The sequence below is a fragment of the Tinamus guttatus genome, unplaced genomic scaffold (genome assembly GCF_059628265.1).
Source record: "Tinamus guttatus ecotype Peru unplaced genomic scaffold, ASM5962826v1 Tinamus_guttatus_pri_ptg000226l, whole genome shotgun sequence".
In the NCBI taxonomy this organism is placed as follows: Eukaryota; Metazoa; Chordata; class Aves; order Tinamiformes; family Tinamidae; genus Tinamus; species Tinamus guttatus.
The window spans coordinates 3969798-3982386 of record NW_028288760.1 but is presented as its reverse complement, the minus strand read 5'-3'; the positions used below and the strand labels follow the sequence as shown (position 1 = coordinate 3982386).

At 38.3% G+C, this 12589-nt stretch overlaps 1 protein-coding gene across 7 annotated transcripts in view; it reads left to right on the top strand.

The window, feature by feature from the left end:
* The window catches only part of STRBP (spermatid perinuclear RNA binding protein), a 60691-nt gene that overhangs the window by 26256 nt on the left and 21846 nt on the right, over positions 1-12589 (top strand). For 6 of the 7 annotated variants that reach the window (XR_015913401.1, XR_015913400.1, XM_088525384.1 and 3 more), the window contains exons 5-12: positions 1298-1442; positions 6855-6949; positions 7357-7452; positions 8182-8293; positions 8871-8968; positions 9427-9538; positions 11435-11527; positions 12304-12503. Coding sequence is in view for 5 of the 7 variants with exons in the window: in XM_088525384.1 (XP_088381510.1) it covers positions 1298-1442; positions 6855-6949; positions 7357-7452; positions 8182-8293; positions 8871-8968; positions 9427-9538; positions 11435-11527; positions 12304-12503 (951 nt within the window). In the remaining 2 variants the exon portion in view is untranslated. The remainder of the gene's footprint in view (positions 1-1297; positions 1443-6854; positions 6950-7356; positions 7453-8181; positions 8294-8870; positions 8969-9426; positions 9539-11434; positions 11528-12303; positions 12504-12589) is intronic. The other variant, XM_088525382.1, reaches the window with a different exon arrangement.

The window sequence follows — 12589 nt, the reverse complement described above, 5'->3', positions numbered from 1 at the left end:
TTTTTTTTTTTTTTTCCTCTAGTTAGGCTTTGCTTAGGCTTTCCAGGAAAAAGAAAAATGTCCTTGTTCTGAAGTAAGATTAGCTAGTCTAGGTGGGCACTCATTTTAGGTCATTATAATCATGATCTCATAATTCTTTTTATCTGTGGGTATTTGGTTGTAATGTTAGGATCTGCTAGGTATAACAAATATTCACATCTTTAAAGCAGCTATGGATAATAATTTTTTGGTGGTTCTGAGCCTGAATAAGCATTCCAGATTCTGGACTGTTGACCCATTATTGCCTAGAAACTATGCCCCGAAAATATTGTACTCTCTCTCTCCAAACTAAGTGATATAATTTGATCTGCTTCACTCTAGATATGTTTTTCTGCCTTGCGTTTATTTCCCCATAGACAGTCTATGTTTTGCCATTCTTGAAAGCTGTTTGTTCTCACTATTCATTTGTTTGCATAAGGGGCTTTGGTTTGAGTGAGATAATGGGCCCCATCTGCAGGCGCTGTCCATAGCTGAAAGTGATGCTGATGTATCAAGTAGTAAAGATAAAATTGACTTGCTTGTAGTGACATATGAGATGAGAAGCATTGGAAGTGGTAAGAGAAGATAATGCATGCTTTAAAGAAATGAGAGAACAGCAGAATGGACATGATTAAAAGACTTTAAGACTGCAACAAATTCAGTGGACAGTAGGTAGGATCCTATGGGAGACTTTCTGAAGGAAAGAAATGGAAAAGCTCAAGGTTTCTTACGGGTAATATTTAAATCATTGCTTTGATTGCATCAAAACAAGTAATAGTAAATCTAAGCATATGTGGCAGAATCTTGTTAAGTAAATTGAACATCAGATGGGCATTGCACAGGTAGGATGAAGCTGATTTGTGAAACAGGCTACAGCTCTCATGGGCATAAAATGCAGTAAGGAGAGGTTCTGCAGACAGATCAGGTACAGGAGAGACAAGAAAGTGTAGGCCCATTAGTGATGAAGGGCAGCAAATGATGTACAGATACGTTACAATTTGTGCTTTACTCTTCCTTGAAGGCTTGTTGTGAGCAGATGCTGAAGTGATTTAATGATTTCATCCTAACAACAAAAAGATTTGGAAGAGTTGTGGGTTTTTTTTTTTTTTTTTTTAAAGCAAATTGTTGGGCTTTGTTTGTAATGAAGGAGGCAGGGCTGTATTTGTTATTGCAATGTCTTGTAGGCCTCTCCTTAATGCAAGAGGCGTTGTGTTTAAAGAGATACTGCAGTTTCTCAATTGACTGGGAGATTCTTGAAATCTTTCTTGGTGACTTGCAGAAACTTACAGAAGAGAAGTATCTTGTGGAGGAACATGTAAATGAGGCAGCTCTTATTATCCGTAACACAAAGGAGCCCAAGCTAACACTGAAGGTGATACTTACATCTCCTCTCATTCGAGATGAAGCAGAGAAGAAGGAAGGAGGTACATGGAGTTTTAACTTCTTAAGACTGTTCTAAATGCCCTGACTGTGCAGCACAGGGTTAGTTAGGAAGTAAGCTTTTAATTGTGTATCATGTGCTAAGTAGATTGGCTGTTGCCAAGGCACATTTTTTGTGCCTTAAATGGACAACAGTCATTTAATCTTCATGTAAATATGCTTAATTTTCATTTGCAAGCAGCATAGTTAGTGTTAACTTTGACGTATGATTCGATCCGAGTTCTGCTTCTTCAGACTGACTAGTTAATCCTCGAGTACCCTAGCGCTGCACAGTCTTGTTTTCAAATGAAGTCAGTCAAGTGGGATTGGTTCATAGTATCTTGACAAGCTCTTAAAATTGTTTCTCTTTTTTACACAAAATAACTCTCCTGCAAAGCTTGCAAGTATGTCCTTTGGCCCTCAAGGTTTTATTAATTATTGATACGTTATATATTGATACATGTATATGTATGTTTCTCGCATTAAGAATCTCCTAACCAGGATAGAATTGAAGTTACAGTGCTGTAACACATCACTTTTGCTTCTGAATTAAACATTTTACTTCATATTCTTAGTACAAAATAGACTTAGAAAATTATAACTTAGTTTCTTTCTATTCCTTCTCCTTAACTGTGTTGACATGGAATATAGCAAGAAGCCCCTCCTAAAGAAATGTTGATTCTTATTATCAATGAGGCTGGAAACAAGGAGAAATTGAGAAGAGCAAATGTAGCCATATTTTGTTTTATTTTAAAAATTTTGTCAGTAATTTCTGCTTCCGCTTCCCAAACCTCTCCCTGGACACTTTGCCACTGGATGATGTCAGACCTTTGACCAACTGGCCACTCTCTGTCATGACAACTGAGGCAGCTGGGCCCGCCTGGGCTAGGGAACTCCCTGTTGCTCTTTCCCATTTCTAGACCTGCCACAAGTCCTCTGCTTACTCCCCTCTCCCAAAACCCCGACACAGCAGAAATGTTGGTCAGTTTCTCTCATTTCCCTTTGAGGCAAGGGCAGAAAGTATCTGATTTCAAAAGAAATGTAGCACTTTGGCAGCAGTTGGAAGCAGAAAAATCTTACAAAACAATGATGGCATACATTCTCTAACTGCAATATCTGCATATTCTCAAATTAGTAATTGTGCTCTTTTGCAAGAGCATTGAAAATAAATTGTGTATTACTTCAGTTGCTCTTCAGCTCTCCACAAGATGCTGAGATCAGGCCTGTTTTTATTGCAGCTGATACGTATTTATGAGAGAGCACCGAATGCAGAGAACTGTTACGGAAAAAGTGTCTGTAAGATTCCCATAAGAGGACAGAGTTTTGCGTAATGGCTTTAAGTGTTTTCTTGTAATCAAAAGAAAGAACAGAAAAGAAAGAAAAAAGTATTGCCATTGTAGCCATAACCTTTGAATTCTTCATACAGACTGAATAAGAATTTGATTTTTATGCATCTCCACATTTAAAATGGATGTTCAGTTCATAGTTTTCATTATTTTTAAATAATACTCAATTTTTTTTTTTCTTAAATGCCTTTACAAGTGCTCTTAGGACAGCTGTTAGGCCTTCTCTTGTGTAAAGCTGTTGAGGAGGTATCCATAGGGTAATGGATCTTGTTTTAAAAGCCCAGAGTTTCTTGTATAGAGTTTAAATGTCTGATTATAAGTGAACAATGAAATTTATCATACGCCTTTTCAAAGGTATGTGCAATACTATATATGCCACTAAATAATTAAATGCTTATTTTTAGGGGGAAAATTACTGTTTTGTGTAATTTTTCCACCATTTTGTAAATCACTTTGTCTTAAAGATTCAGACCATATAAGATACCTATCTATAGTATCTGTTATCATGGAAAAATATTCAGAGAAAGTGTCCAGCAAAAATCCCTTGATCTCCATAGAAAGTACTGCCATTCTTTTGATACATTTTTGATACTCCCCCTCCTCAAAAAAAGTGCATTTTCTGTGCAGTTCTTAAAACTGTTTTCAGTTCTTTCTATACATTCTTTTGAATGGAGGAACTCGAGATGCTTTTGAGCTCGCTTTCATCTTACCTGTAAGATGGGCCGGGGCCCCTCGCGCACTGCCCGAAACTGACCAAGGTTTCCGGGGGGGTAGGCACTAATCTGCCCTCTAACCCCAGCAGCCAGGCCAGGACTTGGTTATCAGCGCTCCATCTGTTCTGTAGGAATGCTGTGTGTACCTTCATGCCCTGATGTCAGAATGTATTGAAAAACATTCCTGGATTTCTCTTCAGTTCCCACCTTTCTGGAAAAGTGCTCATGTTTAAAATGTGGTGTTTGTCCTATTTGTTTTTGCCGCCAGTTAGCAAAAATAAATAGTGTGCGGGTGTGCGTGCGTGTGCGTGCATTTCGGTGTTTCTCACAAATGGCTACCCAGAAAGCTCTGCTTTTTCATGTTGAGTTGAGAGGTGAAATATCTAAAATACCTGCATTCTGTATCAGCTAAAAATTTAAATTTAGGAAACTTTTTTACTCATAACATCCAGTATAAATTCGACTTTGCAGACCAGAATGTTTAGCTTGCAAATCAGTTGTTGCTGAGCATACAGTAACAGCAAAGCATATGTAATAATAAGCAAGTTCAGTTATAAAAGTGGTGCTGAGTTTAACCATGCTCTGCAACTGGGCAACTACTGCCCAAAGCAGCCTGCCCTTGCTGGGCAGAATCGGCCCCGCGGCCGCAGAGGTGCCAGGTGCCTGTTAGGAACCGCGCAGCAAGACGCAGACTCACCGCGTCTCTGCAGAGAGCACCTCCTCCTGGGGCTGCCTCCCTGCGGGTGAAGCTGGCGGCCACTCTGGGAGGAGAAGAAATACAGCAAGGAGAGAGAATTACTGAAGGGTTTGTTCTGTGTTGCAGAGTCTAAACTAATGTCAGGGCTTTCTTACTACCTTTTAATTAAATAAAAGTCCTTGATATATCATTGCCCTTTCTAAAATCACAAGGGAAAAAAAAGAAAGCTTTGCAATCATTTGAAAATTTTGATTGGGTCTCACTTTCCTGACTGGCAGAGCATGAAGAAACATGCCATTCTACTGAAGATATCGAAAGGGAGTCTGCTGCAAGCTGCTCGCCCTCTTCACTGCCTGTTCTCTTCATCTTTCTGTTTAATAGAATCTTGCACCCACAAGTTGGCTGACTGCAGTATCTACCAAAGGTGCTCAGGACACTTGTACTGAGTTTGCAATTGGCAGAAATCTCTGAGAGATCCATAATTTAGACCTTTGGAAATAGCCTTAATCCTATTGCAAAAGTAGGATTTTACCCTAATGAAAATTGAAAAATTAGATCTAATTAGTACAGAAAAGCCATTCACCTGCACAACAGATGATGCATATTCTGTTGGATTTTGCAACTTAAAGGCAAAACTGGATAGCTGCAACATGCTTTAGCAAAGTTACGTAATACTAAATAAAGTCCTTAGAGATCTGACAATTCAGATTCATTGCTAGAAATGGATGATTTTGCAATCAGTCACCTTTGTCATTTCTAACGTTTTAAAATAAGATTCTGATCATTCATTGACAGTAGTTATTTTATAACACATGGGCTGTAAGCAGATATTTATATTGTCCACAATAAAAAGTTTTCTTGCGGAGCTACTTAAATATACATTTAAAACTTGTGTTCTACACAATATTAATCCTGAAAATAATGAAACAGCAAAGAAACCTCAGCGACAATCTTCTGGTCCAAAATGACCTTTTGTGCTCATAGAAATTCAGTAACTTAAGATTTTGCAGCTTTTATTTGGAGAACAGGGAAGAGGTGAGATTAATTTCAGTGTCATAATACTGCTATAAAGGCAGTAAGAAACAATGCAAATATCTGCTGTGAAGCTCATCGGGGCCAGAAAATATGCTTATAGCACTTACATCCTCTGCTGACAGCAGAACCAGCAGGCACAAACTGCAACTATGAAGTGACAGGCAAGATGCCTCTTTCTGTTCAACTTTACACTGTTTTTTTTTTGGTCTGAGCTCTTTTATCCACCATAACATAATGTGCTTTTACCAGAATAACCTTCCTATCAAACAGCATAGGGGGTGAAGCAACTTTAACGTTAAAGATGCAGTTATTATTTCCAACCAATACTATCTAGAGTGATCTATGAAAACGTACTTTATGATGTCACATATCTGTATAAAATGATCATACTTTTTTTTTTTTTTCCCCCTACTTGTCCTGCATATTTTCAGTGTATTGCTAGGTAGTGGATTTTGCTTATCTGGCATGATTTTCAATTTGGACTGTCTATTATATTGTGGACAGACCTTCGTAGACGTCTCCAGAACTGCCCATTATGAACAATGAAAAGACTATTTTGTCCAAGTTATTCTGAAATTCCTCAGTATATTTATGCCATCTAAAATCTTCTAAATCTGATCCTGCAGATATGCAAGATCTGTCATGTCTGTAGTTTTCAGAGAACGTGGATGCTAATCACTTGTTCTGATTCTCTTCCATCTCCCACTTCCCTACCTCCCACCTCCCAAAAAAGAAAAAAAGTCAGGAAGTCAGGGAAGAGGAGACTCTTACAAAATGTCCCTCAATGCAGATGTGATTGTTAAAAGCAGTTTGTTCCATGCTGGATAAAAAAAGTAAAAAAAAATAAATAAAAGAGAAAAAAAAAGTGTAAACCTCAACAGAAGATATCTGTGTCTTGCCTCTCAAATCCTTCTTTGAATTTTTATCAGTTTTTGTTGGGAAGAGCAGATTTTTACAAGAGGGGTCTATATCACAAATATGGCAATAATCTGGAAGATTCTAAACTTATTTCCCTCTTTAATTTGTTCTGGTTGTATAAAAGGTTAATCAAACTGAAAAAATGATTATTTGGCCCTTTTTTATTTTTCTTTAATGTGAATATATTGGTTAATAACTTTTCAAGAAAAAATATTTCACATACATTCAAAGATTTTTCTATTGAATTATCAGCAATTGTGACAGAATAACCTCTGAGTATTTATTTTTCCCCTCAATAAAATTTTCACCTTTTTAAAAAGGTTTATATTTCAGTGCTATTTTTATGCACTTGGAAAAAAGTCCCAAAGAAGGAAAAGGAGAGGAAAAAAAAAACCAAAGCAAAACAAAGTGCTATATAACTATTTTCTGCCCTGAAATGTGTTCTACATTTTTAATAAGATCCCAGATTGTCTGTAGCTGTGGCCATCATTTTTATTATTACTATTATTTTACATGGATTGAATGACTTTGCTTCTGTTGCACACGTGCACATTTACTACCTTTAATGGCTTGTTTAAATTAAATAACACAGTGCACTTAAATTCTGGGAGTCTTATTATCTCATTGAGATGCTGCCGCTCTTTATGTATTGTGACAGAAACCCCTTGGTCAAATTGTATCTGTCTCTTTTTATCCCATTTTTACCAGTAGATAATGTTGCGATGAAAGATCCTCCGGACTTATTGGACAGGCAGAAATGCCTGGAGGCCTTGGCGTCTCTGCGGCACGCCAAATGGTTTCAGGTTGGCTATTTGTTCTTACCTTGTTGTTATTGTAGCCTTATGAGGTTTAATTTGAGACACTTTTAATTTTAATGCCTCTTTAATCTCTGATTAGTCCCTAATAGAGCCAAGGTCTAGAATTCCACATTCAGTGCTGTACTGTACCAGGAAAAGCTTGATAGGTAGAGAGCCAACTGGTCTAGAGTTGTCATGAGGCTACATGAGCAAACTTGACATTTTGCTTCCTTTGCTATATGTCTTTCTATAAAATGAAGTATCTTACTTTATATAACTTATTTTGCATGAAGCAATTAAGTACTAAGTAGTTCATAAAAAAAGAATCTATCCATGGACTCTGCATTTAAAAAGAAAAGCAAACTGAAGGCTAGGCTGTTGCAGGTGTACTGGAACCATTTTGTTTGTTTTAGGCCAGGGCAAATGGACTAAAATCATGTGTAATTGTCCTTCGTATTCTCCGGGATTTGTGCAACAGAGTCCCCACATGGGCACCACTCAAAGGATGGGTAAGTACAGCAAGAGTTGGAGGCAGCTTGGTTGGACATCTTGGCTCACCCAAGGGGTGCAGCAGCGCCGGGACTAGGGCAAGCAGAGCACTCTAAGAACCTGCTCTCTAACTCCCCCTTTCCTTCTCCTCCCCACTAACTCTTACATGTTCAGAGAACTGCTTGCAGGAAGGAAAGAGACTGTGCACGTTCAGTCAGTCCATGAGATGTACAGGTACCATGGGAAGAGACAAAATGCTGTGGGGCCTTGCGAATCCTTACGGATTTCTAGTACAATCCCACTTGCTGCCTCTGAACTGGGATTTTAAAAATTATCCAGCTGCTGTGGCTATGTTGGTCCTACCAGAGCACGCTGCTGCATGTTAGCAGGCTTACAGAAGGCCAAGTGCTTGGAATCTGAGGACCATTTCAGAGGTCAGTGAAGGCAGCACTTTCCCTCAGGTAGAGCTGACCTCCCTTTGGTAGGAGGAGGTTATTCACATCACTTGGCTTTAGAAGGCTGTTCCATGTACACTGCCTGTATAGTTAATGGAGAACAGCTGATCTTCCCCAAAGGTGACAGAGCTGGGAACACGTATTAGTGCTCTGAACCGTCCTCCAGGCTGGCTATCTGACCTGTAGTGAGTTAAAACTAAGCTGACGTGAATATCTTCCCCTGTATCCTTCTGTATTTAACTGCAGCTTTAGTTACCCTTGTGTCCATACTAATCATACTTTAATGTCTTCTAGCCACTCGAGCTTATATGTGAAAAATCTATAGGTACTTGTAATAGACCTTTGGGCGCTGGGGAAGCATTGCGACGAGTGATGGAGTGTTTGGCATCTGGAATTCTGCTTCCTGGTAAGGGACCATATTAACTTCAGCATTTCAAACGATTGATCAGGCAGCCCAATTCCATTTGTTTTAACGTTTTGCTGATGGGTGATTGGAGAAGTGCCCGCTGTGAAGCACTGCAACCTGCAGGAAGCGAAATGAGTGGATTCAGGTTCGAAGTTAGAAGGGACTTGTGTGGTTATAATTGTTTGAAATGCTGTACTTCCGGTGCAGTAGGAACTAACAGGGAATGCTAAGTTTTTTTATAAATTAACTCCATCTCACCAGAAAGCTGCAAAGAAATAAATAAATGGAGCTCATGACTAGCTAGTCTATAGACTTGTTTTGTTTTGCTTTGTTTGTTTGTTTTTTAAACCTACTGCTTTTAGTTCATGCTGTTATGCACGTGCAGTGTTGCTGTGTTCTATGGCCTCACTTCTAAGGGGTGAAACCTTAGGAGCAATTTGCTTTGTACATTTGAATCTTAATGAAAAAGGTGTTCTTCACACTCTGAAGGTGGAGATGAGTTGTCACAGTATCAAGCAATCCTCAAAGTCATGCTCTCTTTATTCTGAGCAATCTCTTTTGCTATTTTATCTCCCAGGAGGCCCTGGTCTGCATGATCCCTGTGAGCGAGAGCCAACAGATGCTTTGTGTTATATGACAGTTCAGCAAAAAGAAGCCATTACACACAGTGCTCAGGTAGAAAACCTCTACTTCTGGGGAGCTACATATTAAAACAGTGACCATTTCAGCTCATTAACTCAGCTTATTCTCTGCCATGAATGGTTTATTTTAGTGGCCGTGCTGACAGTTCATCCAGTGTGCTTCCTTGGAAAGATTAAATGATAACTTATTGTGCACAAGAGTTAAATACGGATGAAATGCAATTCTTGTAGAAGGCATCCTAGTGTCTGCACATCACCCGGATCCCTCTTCAAGTGCTTATGGCACGTGGCCCTTGAGTAGGACCTGACAGTCCTGGGCACTTTGTACCACAGGAATTAATGATTTAATTTTTTTGGAAATGACACTTTCTGTAGCTATCATTCCTCATAGAAGAAATGCTGGTTTTGTGTCTGCAAGCTTATTTAGAAACTTAGAAACCCGAGATAAAATGGTACTGTGATGTAACTCTCATTTCTCCTATCACTTTATAGCATGCACTCAGATTATCGGCCTTTGGTCAGATCTATAAGGTTTTGGAAATGGATCCTCTCCCATCAAATAAGTCATTTCAGAAATATTCCTGGTCAGTAACTGATAAAGAAGGTAGGTATTGCTTGCTAGAAACATTAACTGAGAAGTAAATTAGGAGTTAATTTGGAATTGGTGAAGTTCCTTTCAGTTACATGCTGTGTGTGTGTAAAATGAAGGCTTTTCTTTGTTATTTGTTTTAGTAAACTATTGTTAAGTAAAATCTACAAGATCTGTTCTAGAGAAGATCAGTGTAGCTGCAAGAAAAATTTAACTGCTAGAGAAGAGTAGATGATTTTCTGTAAGTGCAAAGTGCTTTGGAGCCTGAAGAATAAAAATAGTATTTATGATTCTCATGTTGGGAAGAAGAAACAGTAGGCTAGTCAAAAAGCACATAACTAGATGAGTGTCTATCCTAAGATAGAGTTCCCCTTAGAAAACAATATAACTCTAACAGAAATAACTTTCCATATTACTATGGTTCTGACTTTAGAATAATTGCGAAAAACTATCAATCACACAATCTGAGCTGTAGACGTAAAGTAAACAGTTCCAGAGCAAGTAAGATTCAAGAATTTCATTTTAAATGGTATTTGCAAAACTGGAACAAATGTTTAATTTATTATTAGTATAAAACTAAAAATTCATTTAATGCTTTAAGCTATTGTGTTGTCATCTTCCCTTTCATGAAGTAACTTAATTTGAAGGGTGGATTTTTTTTTCTTTCATCTTCTTAAAAATGTGATAGATTTAAGGATGCATTTTAATGTCAAAACATTTTTCCAATATTACGCTGGAGTATTTTTCCAGCTCAATGTCTCACCTCCTTGGTGATCCAGGCATCAGAGATGTTCTAGACCGAGTTAAATCAGACAAAACAGAAGTTTTTCTCCTGACATAAAGCAACGTCAAATCAGAAATATTTCTTGTCATGCTTCAGAAAAAGATACTTTTTTACCTTTTCTAATGTCTTTCCCTTGTTGTTGATGAAAGCCCCGCAATAGGTTAAAGAATCTAATGGAAACAGATTTAATTAAATTAATAAGTCCTGTTAGTTGGTATGTTCAGCCATTTCATAAGTGACAGATGGATGTCTTTAGTGATAGAACACTGTCACAAACATAAGTTCTCTGTTACTTGGTCGTGATGAGGAAAACTAAGTATTTTAATTGAGATCATTGATCCAGTGACATTGACTGCTACAAAGACTTTATTCTTGTTACGTTATGTGGTGGATTGTAGATACATTTTTCATCTAAGGGATGCTGAGCTCAGGAGTGTTACTGACCAAGTTTCTTAGACGTGGAGAGCAGCCAGGCTGTGTACTTCTGTTCAAGTTAGCTTGTGGGGAGCCTGGTGGGACTGGTTGAGAGGATAAGTGGGAGATTTTGTTTGCTAGCTTCTATCAGTGACCTATCAGCAGCTGTACGTTAGCATGGAGAGGTACACATTATACACAGAATAACAATACCTACAGTATTGAGGAAGCTGGAACTGAAGACCAGTTCCTAGTAGTGAGACCAAGCTATCTTTCATTCTCATAAATCTTGGTCTGCAGAGATATGAAGTCAGCATTTGATTCTTCAATAGATCTTTCACTCCTTCAAGCGGCATTCAGAGCTTTATATGAAAATTAGTCCAACAGCTTTACTTAAATTCCTCGATTTAATTCCAAAATTCCAACTATCTCTGATGTTCAGGCTATCTAAAATTGTGAACTGAGTGGCCAACATTATTGCAAAGTTTATGCTGTTTGTATCACATGTAATATTGGAACCTTGGACATACTGTACTGAGTAAAAAGCTAGCGTTAGATATAATAGTTAAATGCTTAGATGTAGATGACTGGTGGTTAAGTACTTTTCATAGTTACAAACATGCAAGGAACAGTAAGAGGAGTAATCAGACTCATGCTATGGAATTTTAATTTTCTAATGGTATATCCGTATTACAAGGAAATTTATATCCTAGGTACAGGCTCGTCTGCACTCAAGAGACCATTTGAAGATGGTGTGGGGGATGATAAAGATCCAAATAAAAAGATGAAGCGTAATTTAAGGAAAAGTGAGTGCAACATTTCTCCATTTTCTTTTCAAAGATCCATTGTATGGTGTGAGCTGCTTCAAAAGCTTCTGTGTTGGTGTAGAGTAGCATGTGAAAAAGCCTGTGAAATAAAAGGTGTTGTCTCTATCATCCTGTATTCTTGCATCAAACACATTTCTTATCATACATTTGTATTTCCTCGGACGTGCTTTGCTAACTGAATGATTTGCATTTTAAATGATACTACCCAGCAGTTGCAGTAAAATTTAGGTTTTAGTCAAAAAAAAGAAATGACTTTGCTGAATAAAGACACTTCTTTTTGTACTCTTCTCCTCCTTAGGACAGCCACTGTTAGCTCACTATTTCCCACAAGAAAAGGAAAATGTTTAATCCACAAAACATTGATATTTAATCCATGCACAGACTAGAAGTTTCTCAGTATTACTGGGATCCAGTTAATTCTGGTAGTGATGTTCATTGTGTGCTTTGGTGCTGATTCTGTATATGGCTCTTCACAATCTATAAAACTTATTTCGTTCATATCAGTCAGGAAGAATACAACTAATTGCGAAAGAATTGTGTTAACAATATCAAAAGGTGTGTATTGTTATAAAAAGCTTATTAAAAGGCTAATTAAAACCATATTCAGATGCCATCACTATCCTCATGCTCTGAAAGACTGAGGGGTTGCTTCACTCTTACACAGGCAGAAGGCACCTAAACGCAACCTGTTCTGGTTTTCTGGCCATCTCATTTTGCTCATTTCTCCTCTCCCTCCCCACCCTGTCTTGTGGCAGTACTCGACAGCAAAGCAATAGACCTCATGAACGCTCTGATGAGGCTGAACCAGATCAGACCAGGGCTGCAATATAAGCTGCTGTCACAGTCTGGTCCGGTCCACGCCCCAGTCTTCACGATGTCTGTGGATGTCGATGGTACGACGTATGAAGCATCAGGACCTTCTAAGAAAACAGCCAAGCTCCACGTGGCGGTGAAGGTAAGGTAGCTTAACATTTGAACTAAAAAAAGGAGCGTTTGTTGTCTGCTTTGAAAATCCCATTGTTCCATACACTTTTAAGTTCC